The 23,143-nt window shown below is 36.0% G+C and overlaps 1 protein-coding gene across 2 annotated transcripts in view; it reads right to left on the bottom strand.

The window, feature by feature from the left end:
* The window catches only part of LOC131683433 (GRAM domain-containing protein 2B-like), a 40,356-nt gene extending 22,808 nt beyond the window's left edge, over positions 1 to 17,548 (bottom strand). Inside the window, exons 1-2 of one of the 2 annotated variants that reach the window (XM_058965419.1) lie at positions 17,398 to 17,548; positions 11,010 to 12,040 (exon numbers count right to left, since the gene is read on the bottom strand). In XM_058965419.1, coding sequence (XP_058821402.1) covers positions 11,010 to 11,809 — 800 coding nt within the window. In that variant the 5' untranslated portion in view covers positions 11,810 to 12,040; positions 17,398 to 17,548. Of the gene's footprint in view, positions 1 to 11,009; positions 12,041 to 17,367 lie in introns of both variants that reach the window. The other variant, XM_058965418.1, reaches the window with a different exon arrangement.
* Positions 17,549 to 23,143: the final 5,595 nt, after the last annotated feature.

Genomic DNA, 23,143 nt, shown 5'->3' on the forward strand with positions numbered 1-23,143 from the left:
AGTAAATTCCTTCTTTAGCATATTTTTCTTATCTTAGAGATGCAAAATATACAAAAATAATAATACTGTACTGTAAGACAAAGGCAAATTTTTACTAAATGATCAGAACGTGTTAAGAGGCTTTGTCGAGGGACTAAAGAAGAATATTTTAACCGCTCCGATTTATTAAAAAGAAAGAAAAAATATGTTAGTCCAGGTGTTTGCGTTTCGATTTCGTCTCTTCAGAACCAGAAAAAATATGTGCCGATTTTGCCAATGTCATCGATTTATCACCCTAAAATTCGCCAAGGGTCTGATAAAAACGGGTCTTCACTGTATTCAAAAAACGACTAAAACTCTATTATGAGGCCATTCATAAATTACACTACATATTTAAGGGTAAAAGAAGGAAGAATGAAGCATCTTGTTACATAGTGTAGAGAAGAAAGAGGGAGCTAAAAGCTTCCTAACTAGAAAAGGTAATCAAACATTGGAAATATGTATGTATATTCTCTTTTTTTAAATCCGAAATCTTCTAGTTTAAATTAAAATTATAATAAAATCTGTTAATCACCACACCACTAAAATGTGTAGTGTAATTTGTGGAAGGTCTAATAATAGCGGTTTAGAAGTTTTTTTTCAATACACTACAATTTTGCGTGCTATAAATTACTAATTACACAATAGCTCAAAATTTGTTTTTTTCATGGTCAAAACAATTTTGATCACCTTTTTGCCGCTTGGAAACACTGTGCACCTGGGACTCTTCTGTGCACAAACTTACTCGAAAAGTTGAAAAATTCAATTTTGACACATCGTCGGACCCTTCTGCGTATTGAAATGTCCAAAATTATTGATTTTCAATTGCCAACAACTTTCTCTTCAATATAATACACTTTCCCGAAAAGTTTAAATAATTTCATTTTGACGCATCGTTGGACCCCGCTGTGCATAGAAAATGTCCAAAACTATTGATTTTCAACTGCCAACAACATGTCCTTCAATAGGATTTATTTCTAAACAATTGAAAGTTAACCGGATCAACTTCAACTCCAATAAATGGGAAAGTAACGCAAAATGTATCGCGATAACCGATGAACCGACGATGACGATGAAAACGACGATACAATTATCGACGATGACGATGAAGGCGACGATACATTATCGTCAACGGAGTTTCCGATGACGATACATTATCGTTACGAGTAACGCCGATAAATTATCGTGAAAAATGTATCGTATTAACAACCCTGGTCCAGAGCAACTTTTTTTGAAGTTTTTTCGTAACAATATTGGTTTTACTACTCGAGCTAGATAATATTTCGGTCCCTAGATGGTGCTTTAGACATTCGAAAAACACTAAATGTGAGAATTTAATAGAAAATTTATTTGTCTACAAGTTTGTTGACAACTAAAAATTGATCTGAAATCACCCGGAAAAGTAGTTTAAGATTTTAACGCAGTTATATCTAAGATAGTTTCACACGAGGCCTAGTGGTTTGGAAATATATTTTCTCGCACTTATTTCACTACCAAAAAAATAATTGGGTTTAGTGACATGAAAATAGTTGACGGGATTCATTACAACTTCTTCGTTGACAATTCTTATTGACCTTCTGAAAATTAGGATGTTTGACAGAGACAGAAAACTATTTGTACTTTTGGTTCAAGTTTGTAATCTTTCCCGATAGGTTCGAAGGAACTACCATTCATCGGAAGGTATTGCTTGGTTACAAGGGTTTGCTTACATTTATGTTTTAGAAAGGACCATCCGTCGCATTGTTTAGGTTGTGGCCGTTTAAGTCAGCTATTATAGTTCTGTTCAAGACGAAATGTTGGGACACACAGTTTATAATTGAACGCAAACCATAGAAGTAACTGTCCAAATTAGTGGTTAGCGTGGAACGATTTATTCAAATTTTTCCGCAAAGTATATAGTGGCAGTTGGATTTTACGGCCATTTTCTATGAATTATGCGAGAAATCGTTAATAAATTGATCCTAGATTATGCGAAATGTATTACTTTTGAAAAAAAAATATGATTTGAGTACAAGAAAATCCTTATATACATACAAATCCACGAAAATATCCCAAAAAAATATCTTGATCCAAAAACTCAGTCTTTTGTTCACTGTTTGTCACATTGAGTTAATTTTGAAAAAGATAATCAGCGTTTTTAACCAAGCATTGCAATGAAATTCGCGAAATATTGCAAAGGATCTCAAGACAAGTAAATTTTATACGAAGATGCTAATAAAGTAGGAGGTTCATGCAAGAATAGTTATCAGTCATCCCCGAGAACAATCGAAAAAATAAAAAAGAAGGCATACATCATTGAAAAAGCTGTTTCTGCGGGAGGAATCACTTACCATCTTGGAAAAGAATATTAATATCATACTAGTTTGGTCAACACTTATCTAAGACTTTTCATCCCAAAAACATTAATGGTGCCCTATATAAGGTGGAATATGGAATTATAATTTTCAGCTAAAAGATGAGACTTTCCAAGCTCTCAAATTCCGCTTAATGCACTGTTCAACTATACACAGGTATTTAACAAATGAAAAAAGTGCGTGTGAATTGACTTACAAACCACTAGGGTTTCTGTGAAACTAACTTAGACCTCTCCAAAATATTAAACAACTTTTCCGGATAATTTCAAATCGGTTTTTAGTTGTTAACAAAGTTGTAGACAATTAAAATATCTATCAGATTCTCACTTTTAGTGTTGTTCGAATGTCTAAAGTACCATCTAGGGACAGAAATATGAACTAGTTCTATTGTAAAATCTATGTTTTCACGAAAAAAAAACTTCAAAAAACAAAGTTGCTAGACCCCCGACGGATTATTTTGATGTTTGTTTCAATGAAAGGGGAAGCCCATTCTTTCAATCATGAAGTTTCAGAGATGCTGAATTTGTTTGCATAAAGTTGTTAAAAAAAGACACCGTGCAGTTATACGAATCTGTGCATTCATTATGATTTTATGTTGGATGTTTCATCGTAACCCTCTCTCCTCTACTCGCAGTGATACGAAATAGTCACCTTATTTGGTCAGAGCACTACGTTTTGCTACTAAGACATACTCATCTCGATAGACCACCACGACATGAATAAAAGGAACGGTTTCCTTGTTTCTTCAGACAGTATATTTCTATACTTTTCAATTATTCGGCTTTGTATAAAGGGTATAAAACTTTGTCGAAACGGTAAAAGTAAAGTTTAAAGAAATTTAGTAACATCCAAAGTAGTAAAAATCAACATTGCTGTTCATTATAGTGATACAAAACTAATAATTTTGTCGTAACAGTCCAAATTGCAAGTTTTTGAGTAGTTTTAAATTTTGCATTTTTACTTAAATTAGATCAAAAGTAAACTTTTCGTTGTCAATTGATCAATTGGGTGGTCAATAAAAATTATTTTGTCGCTATGGTTAAAATTAAATTTTCAACAGATTTTTGGTACACTGAATACGCAAGTTTAGAAATTGCCGAAATGTTCTGGCAACTTTTGCTTCAATCTTGAATTGCTAGTTTTAAAAATTATCTTTTTTTAGTTTTCTGGAAATAGTATAGAAGCAGATGTCATCGCGATTTATATGCTAAAATCGTCTTCATTTCATATCACACTGTACTTTTAGAACGAGAAATATAAGTATGTAATACGGTCAAATTCGTTCAATAACCGATTAAAGAGCGAAATGCGACCAACGTGAGCAGCTTGACCTTCACGTTTCTTGTCAGTTTTACAACAAATCAGAAGTCCCATAGGTAAGCAATATGGAACATTATTGTTTATATTAAAGAATTTGTGGGTTTTTGTTAGATGTAAACTGGTTTACGCTGATATTTTAAAGCTGTGAAATATAATCCACTCGAAGGCTGCCCTCACCCGAAAGAACTAATAGCTACTTTCAACTTATGCACCGTGCTAAGAAAGTCCCTGGTCATATTATTATACTTAAACTAAGAAATGGAACCATCACTTAATATTCGTCATTTGATTGTGTTCTTTCTTAACAGACCTCCTATTTTTCTATTCATGGACATATATTTTGTAGATTTTTGAAAATTCACCATGCACAACCATAGATGGCAGCAGTGTAACTCACGAAAAAATAAAATACGGTGATAAATATCAAGCATAATACAGTCGTCAAAATTATGGTAATTTAAGGGTGCTCATTGTTGACGTTTTGATATTTCTTAATAAAATAGTGTGAAAGTATTTTTGATTTGTGACAAAAATACAATTTTTAACTTGGATAAATTACGTAATATTTCGTCAACCAAATATTTAATAGAAGTGTTTGTTTTTCTTGTTTTAATCAGAATGCTGAAAAAGAATTCTTTTTAGCTTAAGTATAGTAATATGAGCAGGACTGTAGTTTCTTAAATTCGACATTTAGTTATCTAAATCGTGATCGTATGCGGTTTTTTGGTCGAGAAGCCGTCTTCTTTACCAGCTGACTCGAGAGACCTATGCTTAACATCCTATGGGACAAATATGATCCCTAATCTGTAACAACCTTTTGCACTACCAGAACATTAAAATTAGTTTCAAATTACTTAATATTCAGGTTTAAATCACTGATACTCAAAACCAGCTCTAAACCGCCATGATCACTTCCAACGCTTCACGAAGTCTTACGGGGACAAGTCTCTATCAATACAGGTATCAACTTTTATAGATCTTTAAACGGCTTTGGATATTTATTCTCACTTGAATATATTAAACTTCTTGTTTTGAAGAAAACTAGTAAGCTGCACTGTAAAATTTAGCTCATGTAGTGCGTGGTTCATGATACACATTTGAGTAACATAATTTAACGAATGTTTTTGTTTATAATAGTGTAATGAGGGTACATTTTGAAATTTATACTAGTTATCATAAAATTATGTAGATATGTAAAAAAGGCGCAATTACAATAAGATTGTTTTAATTTTCGAACAAATTTTATTTAATGTAGAATTTGTGTTGTTCAACTCGCTGTCAATGTACGTCATGCAACAAATAGATGAGTGTAACGATAAATATTACTGAGTGTTTTACCGATTGAATCTTTTTTTAAATGTTATAATAAATTTATTATCAAATATTACAATAATTGTAAAAATTTGGGGCCTGCAACCGTAAAAAGTAGTAAAAAAGTATTTTTCCTTTATAGAAGAAGAAGAAAGAAACACCCATTTTCTCGCCCAAACAAATTTATCTCATCTTACTAGACGTTTACAAAAAAGATAACTGGTAATATTTTTCCCATACGTGCACCGCGATTTCTCAACTGATAACTGCATGTAGCGGATCTGCCCCACCAAGCTGAATAAATCACTTTTTATGTCAACAATCTGCTGGTTCTTATGTCGAATAGAATTCACGAATTTCGATCATTCCGCAGTAAGAAGCATGTCCTGAAAATGGCCGTTCTTTTTTGCAAGACTCCTCGCTACGATCGCCCAGCATTAACTATCACACTTTTAGTACGAATTATGTTACCAACATTCAACAACCGATTTGATTTAAAGTTGAGTAAAAAATAAGCACAATTTCACACTGATTTTAAAAATCGATACACATTAGACTAAAACTTTCAAACTCATTATATACACACATCGTGGCAATATATTTCTTTCACATTCTTTCTTTACGCCTTGAAAAACAGAACCACTGTTGCTGGCCGTCCAACGGTAAATTAGCAAAAATAGTGAACATAAAAGCTGAACTCATGTTACGACTAAAACCGATTAAGATGTTATGAACAACAGAACCAACGCCAAACTAAGGTAGACACCGGCCTCAGCATAGCCTTTATTTTTTACCAGCCAAAACGAACACACATCCAAGCAAGCACTTAAAGACTAACGGCTGACTGCTTCAACCAACAGCAGCTCGACGGTTTAGCTCTACACCAGTGGTACTCAACCTGCGTCTCGCGAGTTGTGTACTCACGAACAGGTTGGCTCGCGCGATTGCGATTTTGAATATAGAAAAGAAACTGTGAAAACAATTAAATCACTTATCAAAGAAAATAAACCGGGAGCTCTGACCAAAAACTAATTTCTTCTCATAACTCAGCTCTCAGCACCACTATACAAACATACAATTTTCTTGTAAAAAATCTCGACAAACATATAAAACTGGTTACTGGTTACAGTTAATGAGAGAGAAAATTTTTCTCTTTTGTTTACTACCAAAATCTGTGATTGGCGAGTAACGGTTTGTCCGAAATTTGCTTTTAACGAGAATTTTGACAGTTGGCTTTTAAGCCGTAATCATATGTTTGTCAAGAAAAGTATTTGTAAAACATTTCGCTGAAAATCCATAAACAAATGTAATTTAGGCGAGATATTGGTTTCTACATTCACTAACTATACGGATGTACGGAAATTACCAAGCTAAATTGAATGTGTAGATCACAAAACGGCACTCGAAGAAAAGAGGGTCGAGCACCACTGACTACTACACAAATGCAGCCCTAACGCAAATACAGAAACATGAACCGCAGCCAGCCGGTCTATGTACTACTAGCAGGTTTCATGTTGTCGGTTCCTTTTTTTACATCGATCCTACAAATGCAACACCTATACCGACCCACAATGTTGATGTTTCGTTACTCGAGCCGGCAACCTGAGGCATGATGAACATATGGGTAGTTGGGTGGCAAATACATTGATAGCATTTTCCGATCAGAAAAGATTGTAAAGTTTCCCAAATATTTCGTGTATATGAACAATTAGTCCGGAAATATCGAAAACTTTTATCAAAATAAATAGGGTAGATTAATCCCTGTTCAACTCATTAGCATTATAATACCATACTATTAGTTTTATATTGATTCCACAGGCTACAATAAATGGGTTGCGTTCAAATCGATATTCTTAGTTCATAAGAAACAGCTTTGTGACATAACTGGTGCAAAAATGTTAAATAACAACTCAAGTTTGAGCAAAGCGAAAATTCGAACCGAGCACTTTATGTTTCATTCTATACGTTGAGCTAATGCTCAAACTGCTAGGTTCAATTGGATAACATGCATATAGAGTTAGGAAAACCGAGGCATTTAAAAAAACCGGTACTTTCGATATATGGAAATGACAAAAACTAGTAAAAACCGGTAATTAGAAAATGAAGTAAGAATAAGAAGTAGTATTTACAATTCTGACATATTTAACTTGTTCTGGGCCCAATTCATACTTCATACTACTTAACTAACAGCATACGTTACTGGAGTATCCCTGATGTGATTTGGCAGCTTGTTTTCGCATCATAGCATAAAAAGTATGCATGTCGTCAACTATGCATGTTGTCATATTAATAAACCTAGCTAGGTGCCGTCGGCGTTCCGAGATATAACAAACAAGTGCGTCGAAAATTAGACCTGTTTCTGTTTTTTGCTAAAATAAATGCTTCATCTACTGAAAGTGATGTTCAACAAAATTTTTAGCAGGTTCAGCGTTTTAAATTTGCTGTAAGTCAGGTTTGTGCAGGTCAAATTTGTCACCGGTATCCAAAAGATCCATTTGAACAGTCCTACTCAGTTTATGAAACCATTTGGTCCCTAATTCCAACCTTTGCTTTCCAATTTCTTTTGATGTACCCCATTGTAGTGTCACTCTTAAATAAAAACCTTTTGAAAAAAATTCAATGTATCGACTTTTCTTGATTAAAACTGCAGAATCTATTGACAGAGTTCTATGGTAATTTCGTAGAAGTATGTGGAAATATGAACTTAATAGATTCTGTCTTGCAGATTTACTTATTCCAGCTTAATTTGATATGCACGGTTTCACATGAAGCAATTTTTGGATTATTTGTTATGGTTAGTCATTAGTGATCTAGTCTGGCAAATCCAAGTAATTTTACACACATTTTAATTTTTTTTGAATCATTTTGATATCATGGTGGTAACAATTTATATGGAAATGTGCTGCGTGGCCGCACTCTTCAACCCGTAACTCCGGAACCGAAAGTCTGAACCAGAAAAAATCGCAATACACATATACATACTCGCACATACACATAAATACATCTACTCGGACTTATTGCGAGTTGGGGTTGGGTGGAGTGAAATCTGTATACGAAGCAGATCTGTCGAAGTGAGTATCCGCCACTTCCACAAAGATTTTAACAAACATTTTAGCATAAAACATCCCAACCCTGATCCCTGATTACGACATACTGGCCATGGCGAACGTCAACGGATAGGACGCGAATCACGAATTGGACGGCAACTTTGGACTAACAGTCGTACTGTACTGCTCTCTGAGTAAGGAAGGGTTACACCGTCTTGATTCGACGATTGGGACGACTGTCTCCGTCCCGGTAAAACCTTGGTAAGCCTCATTCGAAGCTCGTCACCAGGCTCGGTGGTAGTAACATTCTTGATAAATGCCGATCCGGTTCTGAACTCGATCCCCATAAAGGATCGTGTTCTTCCATCGATTGACAGCACTGTTTGCATAAAAAACCAATGGATCGCAATAGGCGACTACATACAACGAGTTGAGATAGCGGAGACATCCAAAAATTCAAATGTGATTGCAGAGGCACGCGGATCAAAAGCAGATGCGAATGTTTTTGCAAGGAAAGACAAGCTACAAAGATCACCGATTACGCCACCGATAGCTGCTAGTACCAGCAGCGGCATGGTACAGAGTGAACCACAAGGAAACCAACGAGATGGATTTCCTGAATGGAGTGTTCACCCAGATCAAGTAGCGACACCACACAGAATGATTTACAACATGTGAAGTCGAGCTTATTGGAGATAAGAAAAAATTCGACGGGTTCTTTCAGTTAGTGAAGAACAAGCACAATGTGCATATCAATGACAAGCAGCTAAGTATCAAATCAGCCGAGGTAATGTGACAAATGTTAAAATAAATTTGGACAAATTTGACCTTTGCCCGCTGCGAGTTTTTGTGACTTTGGGTAAATATAAGGGAAAACTGCTGCAACTTTTGAAGCAGCACTTAAAAAAATACCGTTTATACCTTTTTTTAAGGAAATAACCTTAGTATTTGAATGATTTTCGTTTTTTGCAAAATACGGAAAGTAGCGGTATTAGTGCATTTAATAAAAACCTCTTTTAATCCACCTAGCGGTGCAATTATGCCAAATTATGCCTTTCTCAATCATGAACACGAGAATGTTTGCGTTGTTTATATTCATTAAAAGCTTTCAAATGCATATATTACATTTTATTATTATACATGACATGACAACTGTATACAAGAAAAGAATCATTATTCGAGTTCTAAAATTTTGTAAAAGAAAAAACAGTCACGTCAATATTGAACTGAAAAAAGATGCGAAATCGGCAAAGTCCCAAAAAGTCGATCCATTAGACATTCAATAGCAGCCTATGGGAACGTTGCACCTTTCATTTGGGACTAAGTTTGTGAAAATCGGTTCAGCCATCTCTGAGAAAAGTGAGTGAGATTGTGTTCGCGTACACACACAGACGCACATACACACATACATACATACACACACAAACACAGACATTTGCCGAACTCGACGAGCTGAATCGAATGGTATATGTAATTCGGCCCTCCGGGCCTCCGTTAAAAAGTCAGAGCAATTGCAATACCTTGCTATTGAGAAAGGCAAAACATGAGGTTTCAAAATCAAAAGCCAAATAATGTTTCTAAACAAATCTACTTTTCATTTCGTTTTTGAGGATCTCCCACATTCAACAAGGTACATTTGATAAAAATTGATGGAAGAATAATAGCGATATGTAAAAAAAAATTAAAAGGCCCTAGAACCACAGCTTCTCGGATTGAGTACAGTTGCAAATGTTTCATTTGTTTTCTGAGATTATTTTACATTAGAAAAACTGCAAAAAATGTATGATTTGAGGCATAGAGCAGAAACAATATTAAAAATAGGGGATTTGTGGGACAAAATATCCTAAAACTCCAACTACACTATAAAATAACTATTATACAGAAAACTCTTTGTACACATCAAAGACGAATTAATAGGTGACCCCCAAGATGCGGTTGGTGAGGAAACAAATCGTTTTATTTGTTTAAATATTGTTAATATTTATATATAAGACTCACGGCTCCGTTAAGCTAACGCATTGAACAATACCAAATAAACGAATTACAAAGAAAGGATCAAAACTGAGCGCATCGACCTATTAGTAAATATTCTATATAGTTATAGATATCATTCTGGTTCCAGTTAAAAATCGAAGAATTGACTTGCGCCTTTCGTTTTTTTCCCTACAAGATGCGCTTTAGTTGCCCAAGCGCATCTTGTGTACATGTTAGAGAATAAACTTGCGCATCATCTACACCAGTTGCGCTTTAGTTCCGCATGCTGAAAATAGGAGAAATATCGAAAGGCGCAAGTTCACTATTGCAGTTTTCAACTGCACCCAGAATGTGCTTTCTCAGACCAGAGCAATATTGAAATAAGGAAATATTTGTGTGAATTGAAATTAAACTGATAAGTCCTACTTACGAAGAAAAGGAAGAGGTCCGGTAGTAGTCGAAGCGTATGGCACCAAGGCAAATCACCAAGGTGCACTATGGTAGATACGCTCCAATCAATATAATCGGAAATAAAAAACATAACATCAAAAAATATGTAAATAATAAACTTGTTCAGCAGGATTTAATATTGATTGGAGTATGTAGAAAGAAAAAGAGAAACGAACGGAAGTGACAGATATTTGGAAAAGAAGTGCAGAAAGGTAGGAGAAATGTGTACAACATGTAAACTGATTAATGAATTCTTCTCGAAACCGGTTATCTCGTCTATACATATTGTCTAACATTTTACACCAATAAACACGAATGTTGTCAGCAACCGCGGATGCTAGGAACTTTGTTGGTCTACAAAAGAATACAGTGTAAAGGAGAAACAGGGATATACGACCTAGCGATGAACTATATACAAGATAAATAGCCATAGACGGAGTGAATTGAAGAAATATTCGTAATGTAAAACAATCGACGCTAGAAGGACTTCACTGGGCAGAAGCATTTAACAAAATCACCATTAACGTGAACTCACCTATCGCAACTCCCATCTTTCGTTGACATGATGCCATTTATAATATACAGCGAATCTGAATGCATTCGACGGTGATGTTTATTTCTATTTTTAACCCCAAAGTCATCGTTTAGTTGGATTACAATGTCATCGAAAATATCTCCCGTACTGGCACGTTTGCTAGGCACTTTATCCGGCAGAAAGGCATCCAACATTGGCTCACACGGCTTAGAACCAATGCTTTCTTCATCTAACTCAAGAACCACATTAGAATCACTATCACTTGTGCACGAGCGATCCTTCACTTTATATTTATTCCGTTTAAAAAGATAGTTGAGGCTTTGGCGGAACGAGGAACCCCGTTTGAATGGCGATGAGGAGGACTCATTGCCAGAACTACACTCTTCTAACATCCGACCGTTTGGTTTTGTTTTATTTGTCGCTTCCCGCTCATCAATTCCATTCACCTGACACCCAGGTTTTAGTATTGACGACAATCGTACGCTTGATTCGTAACCAAAACTCATCGCTTTTTCATCTCTTCCAGCAGTCCTATGGGCCGCATCAGCATTGTATTTTACTATCAATGGCAAGCTAGACGGTCGATCATCATTCAACGACCCCATCTCGTTGCCATTCGTACAATCCGCATCATTGCAATCGAACGACACCATTTTTTTCCTTAGGCAAATTTCGTCTTCAGAATCAGGCGTGCTTTTAGTGGAGGGCTTGTTTCTACCGATTCCCAGCCGACGTACAAACTGCGGCAAAAATTTTGTTTTCCTTTGTGTACCACTGGACTCTTCCGACAGTGAGACCATTTTGCCGCCCCTCAATGAAGTCACCTCATCAAATCTACGCCACTCCCACCCACACTGCCTGTCTGTCAAAGACGATCGATATTGGCTTGGTTTCAAAAAACACTTCGCACTGCGCCAAAAATTGTAAGCCAAAACTTTTATTTCAAATTGATTTTTTCACCACTTCACTTTCTGAACAAATGCACCTGAAACCGGTCGTCATTTTGGTGGCTTTCCGATAATACTAAACATCTGAGAAAAAACGTTTGAACGTGTCGATTGTTTGCATATGCCAATTGATAACACTTGAAATACAATTCAACTTGTTTCACCACACGTACGATAAACCTTACTGCCCAGATCAATCGTGGCACATGTCTGAATCAGTACTGCATGGCTGTGGTGTGTTTCATAAAAACCCTGTGCAATAATTATGAAATTGGATTCTCAACGCAAGACACGCACTTTGCTCAGTAGTTCTCGAAACAGCACGATAGGAAAAAGTACTGCAATTGTTGTGTACTTTTTCAATGCACATTATATTTCTTTAACATGCTGCGGGCTGTTATCTTTGGACGTATTGGTATATTAATGTATCACAACGAACCACTAGACTAAATCTGATATCTTGAATGAGTAAGAGAGAGTACATACATGGTTAAAGAGATAATGTTTGGTGAAAAAGCGAAGCTTTGGTACTACATTTTATATCGGGGCTTAACTTTCTGTTACAACGAACTCGATCCCCGATTTTGGGCTTACAGAACGGTTCCATGAGTACACTGATCATACTGACACTTCCTTCTTGGGTTCTATGTATACATAAATAACTGGACTATGACATCAATGCTTATCTCGATATCATCAAACCAGAAACAGGTGTTTCTTCAAGTATACAATAGGTACTAAGTATTATCACATCACAGGAATTTTACATTTGAAGATATATATGCAACATTTCGAACCTTTACTACCGATAATGGCTACTCCGCAGCGCACGGCGCTATATAGCTCGAATCAGGATGGCAGTTGTGAACCATTGATTCACAAAGTATATAAATTTAAAAAAAAATTAACTCATTATGCATACGCAACCATGTACACAATCTAGTTTTATAATTAATTCAAACATCTAATTTTCATCTTAGGGTAATATGGACAATTTATCAGCCTGATTCTGCATTACGGCGGATTGATATTTCGAACAAATATGGTTTGATCGAGTCCGATTCCTGTTTGATGTTGCGGACGTTATTTATGATGCGAATCACATTGATTCGAAAAATCGATCCGTCGCACAGAGGAGTAACTGGGGTAGAATCCTGGCCAAATTTTTTGCTGCTGCTTTTGTGGTTATTATGCCTTAATATGAACTAAAAATAGACAATAACTAGTTTTGGGGTAATTTCGCATATAACAACCTACCAGTGCAGAGGCCAATTTTCTATATCCTTTCGAATATTAGTAATTTCGAAATGTTCTTTGTGAATAGATTTGTTTGAGAAGGGATGCCTGTGCAAGTATTCATAGAGATGCATTTTTCCAAACATAGTAATTGTCCCTGTAGCATTTCGGTGTAACTCAAATTAGCAAAAATTTCAATATTTCAAAATCGCTTGGAATTTGTGGATGGGACAAGATCGGAAGAGTTCGAATGTTTTTTGGATAGCTGAAATCTTGTTTTGTAATACAGTGAAAACCAGTTTTTATCAGCCCCTTGGTGAATTTCAGGCTGATAAAACAGGGACATAGATAAAATCGGGACATATATTTTTCTTGTCAACAGTTTTTACGGCATTTAATTAGCAAGGGACTGGAAGGTGAAGTATATTTTTCAATATTTTAGAGCCATAGTACTCAAGGGAGAGCAAGGTGTTGAAGGAAGAAAGTTTAGAAAAGCGTGGAAGGATCATATATGCAAGCTTAGAGCTCACCGGCGACTTAACCCTTTGTCTGCTACCGCAGGAGTCAGGGTCTTTTGGCATTAGAAATGCGAATCACCTGAGTCTACGGCATGTCCGGACAAGCGTAAAGTAACTTGTTACTTCATGCTGTCGGAACCGACAAAAAGTTAAGTCACGGTAAACTTCCACACTAAGCATTTTCGACGTTGAAACTCATTGAATGAGCCAGTTTTTGTTTGTTCCCTCACCAATTGCCTGCCTGAGTGATTTTATTTTATCGACTATTGTGACTGTCTCAGCGTCTGTGATATATGGTCACATGTGTTGCTGATTTGCACGGTGTCGGCAGCTTTCACCCAAAGCTGCGACGATGGATCCCCATCACGGTAAATTCTATTTTTACCATTTTTTTGTTAACCATTTTTGTTAACGACCTATTGAGTCAATTTGTCAACAGTTTTTACGGCATTTAATTAGCAAGGGACTGGAAGGTGAAGTATATTTTTCAATATTTTAGAACCAAACTGTTGACAAATTGACTCAATAGGTCGTTAACAAAAATGGTTAACAAAAAGTGGTAAAAATATATTTTTCTCTCTCCTTAAGAAACCAAAGCTTTTAAAGTATTCTACTTTAGTCCCTAGATATATACTCATAACCCTTTCTGATTATTTTGTTTAAATTTCTCTTAAGGGGGTCTAACAGTGTAAAAATGATAAAAAAAATTAAAATATTTATTTTTGCATGTTTCGGATCCCCAAGGTGAGGAAAGTACGCTCAAGAAAGGATTTACTCGAATTCAAGTTGGTTCGCCTGCTAGAGCCCATCAAACTACCAATTAACAATTTTCATACGAAGCTGATAAAATCGGGTCAAAAAGCTGATAAAATCAGGGGCTGATAACATCGAAGGCTGATAAAATTGGGTCTTCACTGTACTACTTATGTAACGTTGCCGAATCTCGCCGTATAATGTTACTTTTTTCAATCAAATTTGGAATAAAATGTTTAAAAGGGTATTTTTAAAGTTGGTGCAATACACAGGAAGTCTACTACAGCTAAACTTCGATATAACGTACCCTGGTATTTTTCTGGTCCAAATTTCTCTTCAATAACGCATGTATTCCATATTTTAAGAATTGAATATGTTATATACAATCTTAAAACCTACTAATTGTGCTTCTATTGAGTATGTTAGCAATTGGCTACTTCATTGAAGGTTTCGAGAGGTTTTTATCCAATTTTATTTGCGTATGATCGTAGTTTATCAAAAGCAACCATTTATCTCAATAAATAATACATGAACTGTAAGTTCTAACTGGAAACAAAAAAAACTAGAATTAATAATATTGGTGTGGCCATTGATTGATGGTTTCGGGACGGCGAAATCTGATTCTCTAGGCTGAATTACAATGTTTAAGTTCCATGGAATGCTGTGCAACAAAAAATAGCATGTGAAATGCAATCATACTTAATAACAATCAGTTAGGTTCTTGGAATTACAGATTCTTTTTATCATTCTCAACGTGTGGCTCATCAAATTACATCAACAATATGATCTACGAATCATATTGAAAGTAATGCGGACATATTTAACTCCGATATCGCATATTGCGGAATTCAGTTCGCTGGACCGATGATTAATTTTATAACAACCTACCAGTGCATCATGTGACCCAGATACAAATTGACGACCTGCGAGGAATCCAGTGATGTTTATCAATTTTTTCTGCTGGTTGCTGAGTCTCCTGAATCCGGTTACAAGGACCAATGATTGTTTTAGTATCCTATCATGTGCCACATCAAACAAATAAGAGTGAGAGATCATATTTGTAGTTATACGGACAACTGTGCACGTTTTACGACCGGCTTGGGTATTTAGGAAACCGGTTAACGGAATAAACATTATTTTCAAAAATTCTTCTATCAGTCAGTTTGTCTATTGTAATGATTAAAGTTTTAAAATTGCTTTTATTTGATGAAGCGTATACGGTGTGAATATAAAAAAATACGATCTCAGATAGAATAATAATTGACTAATGGCTTAATAATTAGGAAAGGAATAAGAATATTTTTAATATAATACTATGATAATTGCATTATGGTTTAGATTTAAAATTTAATTCATATAAGCAAAAAAGAATAATTGCATGGAACCACATAAGTTTCTTAAAAGAAAAGTTGTTTCACACTGCTAAGTAGGTTGGATTTCAAAAATTAGTTACGTTTTGTTAAAATTCTACAAAATGAAGTACCATGAACAACAATTTTGTGAGTTTTTTGTATGCTTCGATATAACGTACAATTCGATATAACGTACATTTTTTAAATCGAAATGTACGTTATATCGAAGTTTACCTGTATTTTCATTTAGTTTTAGGCTGAAGTTATACGAAAGGTTGTGTTGAACTACGTTTGTAATAATATTGCCTTTTTAATACAGTCATCATCACCAGAAAGCGATATTGCGGTGTGTAATAAAAATGATTAAAAACACCTTAAAATATCAACATTTGGCATCCACACAAAAATTCTTTAACAATTTTTGACATACTCCCAATTTTGCCACGTTATACAGTACGTTTTTAGGCATGAAAAAAATATAACAAAATAAAAAACCAAAAAAAAAATATTTTGGTTATTGGCCAAGAATTTGTTCTAGTTACTCCTCTGTGCGTCATAGTGCAGAACAAGGCGATCAAACACTTCAGCTCGTATTTCCGAAACCGTAACTTTTATCCAAATGGAATTGAATAGTAATCTAAGTGGATATTTAGCTTTTGAATTGAAATTATGTTCGGTTCTGCCACCACCAAGAAATTGTTGTGATTTTATTTCTGAAGTATGGTCTTTTCTCCCAGTTCTCCGTGAACTACCGATGAAAAAGAATGTGTAAACTTTGGTTGGTCATCAACCAAGCGTCAACTACAAACGTTTGAATAGTGTATTAGTCGCTTGCTAAATTTGAAATGGCACTTGCAGGTGTTTGCACACGTGTCGAATAGCTTAAACATGTTTTCTGTAGTAAAATCAGCGATAAGCTATTTCATATTTAAAATTTGTCCTCCATAGTTTTCCAATTATCCTATTGAAAGATTTATACCGAAAAACCCAAAACATTTTCTTAGTTATAAGCAAGTGTTTATTGCTCTGTTCGCAAAATCTCAAATGAGTATAAACTCCAGTTGATTAGTTTATTTATTGTATTCCAAGAGATCTGCCGCAACCAGGATAAGTGCGATAAAATAATATAAACAAACACTTTAATAAAAAAGCGAGCATTGGCAAACAACCGACACATCATTTCTAATATCTATACATATATTGAGCCCTGATGCACAAGTGCTTGTAGTCGATTGCAACATACTACTAATTTTATCTAGCAATAATCAGCTAACCGCACTAGCTAACATTTAAACTGACAAGATCCAGAAAAAAAACATTAAATCCATACTCTTATATATACGCAAAAATCGACTACTATTCCAAACATACACGAACACAATTGCCATGCTCAGTGCGCACACCATCGCATAGAGCACACTTTCCAGCGCAGCTTTTGCATACAAAATCACTAAAACCCTCCTCGTTTTCACTGAGTTGTAATAAAACAGTTCACAACTAAAAATAACACACCAAATTCTCGTTTTTTCGCATAAACCACAAAAAACTTAACCTCACTAAAAAGAACACAGCTGTAGATTACATTTAAGTTTTTATTTTGTGAACTTCCACTAGACCGCGCGATTTATCGATGTTTTCCCGCATGGTGTAGATGCTGATAGTCCCATCAATAGACTACATAAGAGAACAGCGAGGCAACTCGGTTGAGTATTGATCCAACTGAGAGGAAAAAACTGCGAGAAATATCAGACGAAAAAATGTAGGTGAAGAAAATGCGTTCATTCATATTTTTTCCGTTTACACTGCGGTGGAACCACCAAAATCATCAAATAAGCAACGAGGAAAAGCATAGTAATACACATTGGAACGCGATTCGATACTGTTGCAAGTAAATATTTGCAAACAATATTCTCTTTCCTATTCCAGAGCGAAGACACTCTCTCACAAACACTACTTTATGTTGTAGTGAAAACAACACTATCAACACAAGTCTCGCCACCGCTGACGTTGGTAAATGCCCTGTATGAACGACTGCTAGGCCAGCTGTAATACGAGATAAGATACGCGTCTTATAATTACAATAAGCGCCTCTACCAGTCAGATGACTTATTGCCACTTCATATGCACATTGTATTTCTTCATCATAACGGCTAACTTTCAGCTAAATCGCATGAAACTGCTGTTGTATTTGTTCACTCGGACCACCTCTTATGTACCACTTTCGCTAACAGCTGACTTTGGACACGATACCTATTAGATTATCACCGCATGTCTGAAACCAATTTTTTATGCAATTTGAAGAAAACATGCGCGAAAAAGGAAAAATGAAATTCTCTGGACCACAGTAACAGAACTACTAGGTAATAGAGTCATTATGATTAATAAAGTAATGACCCGATTTTTTTCCTATTGAAAAATAAAAGCTGTTTGAATAATTTCCATTACTTCTTAGACATTGGCTCATAACCATGTCTTCACAGACGTCAAAAACCCCGAAAAGCTGGCCAAAAGTCGAATAATGTAGTTCTTCGTTACGGCATTTGATTTTTTTATATCATTTACTTTCCCATTGTACTATATAATGATGTCAGTTGACCACGGATGTGAACCGCAGTATTCTTACCGGAAAGATCAAATCCAACACAAGTTTGTGTGTTGTTTTTTTTCCAAAGTTCTGTGTTCGCCAATAAATTAGCCTATGATAATTACGACAAATGAACTCTCATGTTGAAGGTACGTTCTTTAATAATGCATCATTCAGCTTTCTCCAAGTGACATGTACAAAAATCAAACAATAATTTATTATCTGAAAATTGTTAATTTGTTTTGAATTGTACGTTAATTTGTACGAAAAAACACTAATTCAATATTAATTCTTCAAAAAAGCTGATGAGATTTTTGTAAACAAACTCATTTCGCTCATTTTTCCGCTGTCGAGATGAATTTCATGAAAGATACACATGAATCAACATCTTTACCCTTGGTAGTTTCAATTCCAGATGTTTTCTGTGTTGAAATTATAACAAATTAAGAGAAATTAGCAAAACAAAAGTTTGTTTACCAATCATATTAGCCCTATTCAAAAGTTGATATGGAATTGTAAAATGGCTAATTTAAAAGTCTTGCTAGATTTTTCATTTTTCGATTGCAAAGTGTTTGTTAGGCATTTTCTCAACAACTTTTTAAATATTAGCTGCAGCTTTTGGTTTATAGGACTGGCTCCGTTTAAAGTTAGAGTGACAAAATTAAAAAATCAGTCGTAAAGCCTAAAAGAGAAGAGATAGCGAGTCTGAATGCTTTGCAAAAATATGGCTTTTTGAAGCATCTACAACATTCCAAAACAATACAAAAATGTCAAAAATCAAATAAAATAGATATAGCAAAAATAACTCTTTTTAAGAGGGTTTCTAGATATGTGCTTCTGTTTCATTCTATAACTTTTTTTCATTAAGAGATAGACATATTCCATCTTCATGTTTCTCCAAATAAATTCCTGTACAAACTTTCCAATAATAAAAAAAATTTCTTTATCCGAGTAAGGACCCCCTTAAATCAAAATTTGCCACCACTATATTAAAGTAATCAAAAAATAAAGAAACCTTTCCGAACACATCGAAGTGTCATACCCAATAGTTTCAACGCGAATATCAAAGTTATAATATCAGATTTACGAATATATTCTCTTCGGCTTAAAAAAAAAATACAGAGTTGTAATTTGTATCAGTTCAACAATTTCAAACCTGTGAAATTGGTCGATCACGGTCAATTATGGCTAATTATGTTGTTATATAAATAAACAAATTGTATTTCTTTTGGGAGCTCATTGTCTACAACATCTGTTTTAATCTACCTAGTGGTGAAATTGTTTTTTTACTGATTTATACAAGCTGTGATTCTACGGCCGGTTATGTTTAATATAATTGTGTCTAATAAATACTACAAATTCAAAGGCTAGGACCTCCGCCGGGAACAACATCGAGTGGATCGCGACGAAACGGAGAACTAAATAGTTCACGAAAACGGTATCGGAAGAAATCCCACGCCGGGGGGTTCACAGACAGATTAGGTTAGGTTCACCGCCGGGCATATAAACGGCGTAATAGATGGAGACAATGACGGAAAGCAAGAGGAAAATCGGGAACTAAATGGCTCATAGGTTGATCCATTCAAGTGATCAAGTGAGGCTCCGATTTTGCTGTGGAAAACTCGTGAGCAAAAGAAAGAAGTGCGATAAAAGCACAACGACGACACCCCTTCCACGATGTAATACTTTGATGTAAATCCATGGGGGAAAAGGAAGATAACTCAGTCAGAGTCAAAGAAGCGCATAAGGTGATATTTCGACGGGCCAGGTCCGTACACAAATGACGTAGCTTTTTTCAGCGATTTTTGACCCCTCCCTCCCCCTCGTAGCATTTGGTCACAAAATTCTAACCTCCCCCTCGTAAATAACGTAGCATTTACCTACTCCCTCCCCCTCATCCCATGCAAGGCGGCCGTAGGATGAAAAAAAAAATTACATATGTTTTTCAATTATTTTAAATACATGTCCTTTCAAAATGTTTGACGACTTTTCATTATAACGGCAAATTGCGTACAAAATAAGCTCATTTCACGACAAATATGGTGTTGATAGTTTTGTTTTGAATTTTATATGTCAAGGGTAGCATGTAGAGAAGTTCTCTCAGTTCACAATCCTGCAACTGCCAATGATTCATCTAAATTACTAAATTTTATTTGGTTGAATCCGAAGTGAAGTGAAGTGAAGTGAATTCAATTCAGCTTCCAAACTAAGTCTACTAATTAGCAACATTAGCTAACTAATTTAGCAAGTTAAATCCGCATACAAAATCTTTTCTTATTTTTGAGAACTTGTAATTCCGCGAATCGTAAAATTTACCTCATGAAAAACCACATCAAAAGTAACTTGTTTGAATTTAAATTTATTTCTCTTGGGAATGGAGGTTCATTAAATTGTTTATTCTAAACAATGGGTTTTAAACTTAATGCTACGTCGCACAACTTCTGACTCTACCCTCCCCCTCGTCACACTTCGTCACAAATTAGGTATACCCTGCCTACCCTCCAAAATGCTACGTCATTTATGCATGGCCCCTTATTAAAAGTGAGATAACCAATCTCTGGGGTAACGCTTATTGTGTCATGTTGGCCAAGATCAAGGATTCAACAACGCCAGCAGAAATGTGCGCTAACCAACTAAGGACAATCGTGGAGGCTCTCTTCCCGATGCAGACGGTAAAAATGTTAGTGACAATCAGATTCCCAACGACAAGCTGCTTGCAGTAGCAAAAAAGCTGAAAGCAAAGAAAGCTCCCGGTCCAGACGGTATCTCAACGTGCGACAAAAGACTCTGGCGTTTCCAGACATGTTCAGGACCATACTACAGAAATGCCTGGACGAAGGCTACTTTCCGAATAGATGGAAGAACCAGAAGCTGGTGTTGCTATCAAAACCAGGGAAGCCACCAGGAGATCCAGCATCGTGTCAGCCTATATGCTTGCTGGATACGGGTTCCGAGTTGCCTATCCAAGGGCCCGAAAAGTTACTTCCAGAACCGAGTAGTGGGCCACGAGACGAACCTGGGATAGAGGTCGATTATGGTCTCAGAGTGTCAGGGCTCCATACTCGGCCCAACGCTGGGATTGGTAACACTGGAACTACCCAGGGGATTTGCAGTTGAAGTCATCCTGACGATAACCGACGGGACCCTCGAGGAAATGGAGATGTTGGCGGCAGAGGATAGGCATCGTTGAAACCTGGATGGTTGATGTCAAGTTGCAGCTGGTTCCCAACAAGACGGAGGTAGTGCTGTTCAGCAACCGAAAAAATATCCAGCGTGTCGTAATTAAAATCTATGGATACTCAATTCCATCGATGCGTGCACTGACTCACATGGGTGTGATGGTCGACCATCGGTTAAATTACAACAGCCTTGCATGTCGCCTCACTTCCCCCAACGAAAATATTTCATATTACTGTCCCATTTGAAAAATTTTCAGTTCCTGCTTGCTTGGAATCAAGAACCGTCGTAGGTGGCCAATGAGACCAAAGTGACTCTGGTTTGTCATTAGTGCATTAGAACTCTTAACCCGTATAATTTTGCACACATTTTAATAATTGTTACATCTTTTTAATATCATGGTAGTACCAGTTTATATGGAAATTTAATGCGCAACCGCCCTATTCAATCCGTAACTCCGGAACCGGAAGAACCGGAAATAAGAACGGTTGGTAACCCTAGCTAGATGTACCCACTGAGAAGCACGCAAAGAGCCGTCATTGGGGGCTACTTTACGCTTCGGGCGTTACTTTACACCAAATTTAGAGAATGATCGTTGAGCTTGTCGTTGAGATATTACATTGTTTTATAACGAAAGTACAACCATCGAACCAACGAATGTTCTGTTTTGTTAAAGAACGACATAAAATTTGAACTGGAAGCTCAAATATTGTTCTCTATTTTTGGAATGAAAAGCCTCCCTGGCGGTAAATAGACCCTGGTGACGGTATCTAAAAATCGTTCAACACATTTATTTAGGCCGATTCACGTTCGAAGTGCACGTCGAACGAAATTCAAGAAATTCAGCATTTAAGATGCTATTTAACTCTTATGATTATTACCCATCCAAATATGTTTGGAAAGCAAAGATATTGGGCTACAACGGGCTCTCCAACTGACTTCGTTGATCCAGGACTAGACGTTTGTTGACACAAAATTTCTACACAGATGAATATAGTCTGTCAAATAAGTTCGTAACCGATGAGACTTCGTTGTTGATATTCACTACGTAGTTAGTTTATTTAAACATCATTTGTCGAACAGGGTACCATATCATTTTTCTATTCATGAAATTCCAACGTTAGATCTTAAGTTAGAAATTGGCACCTGCGACATCTTAAAACATCACCAAGCTTAGTTTATGAGGTAATAAATTTGATTGTACATAAGCGAATCTGGGAAAGAGCTTCTGGATATTTTATCAATTAACAGACCGACAGGGTACTCGGGTAATCATAAACACAAAAATAAGATCGCCCTTGGTTGCTATTCCGTTATTGACCAGAACCAATTGAGGTTACACAATGTTCATTGGACCAACATGCTTGGGAATAACAAGATGAGCCACATTGTGAAATCTATAATGATCCCTGCATGCTAATCAATACCGACACCGCCGGCCACGTGCGAATGCTGATTTGCTGGGAAAGTAAGGATTATTAGCTCGATACATATTGCTGCTAGTGACCCTGAGGAATCCTCTGCATCTCCACATGTATCGCGGGAAGGAGAAAATTTGTTAGTAAGT

Source organism: Topomyia yanbarensis, chromosome 2 (assembly GCF_030247195.1).
Source record: "Topomyia yanbarensis strain Yona2022 chromosome 2, ASM3024719v1, whole genome shotgun sequence".
NCBI classification, from domain to species: Eukaryota; Metazoa; Arthropoda; class Insecta; order Diptera; family Culicidae; genus Topomyia; species Topomyia yanbarensis.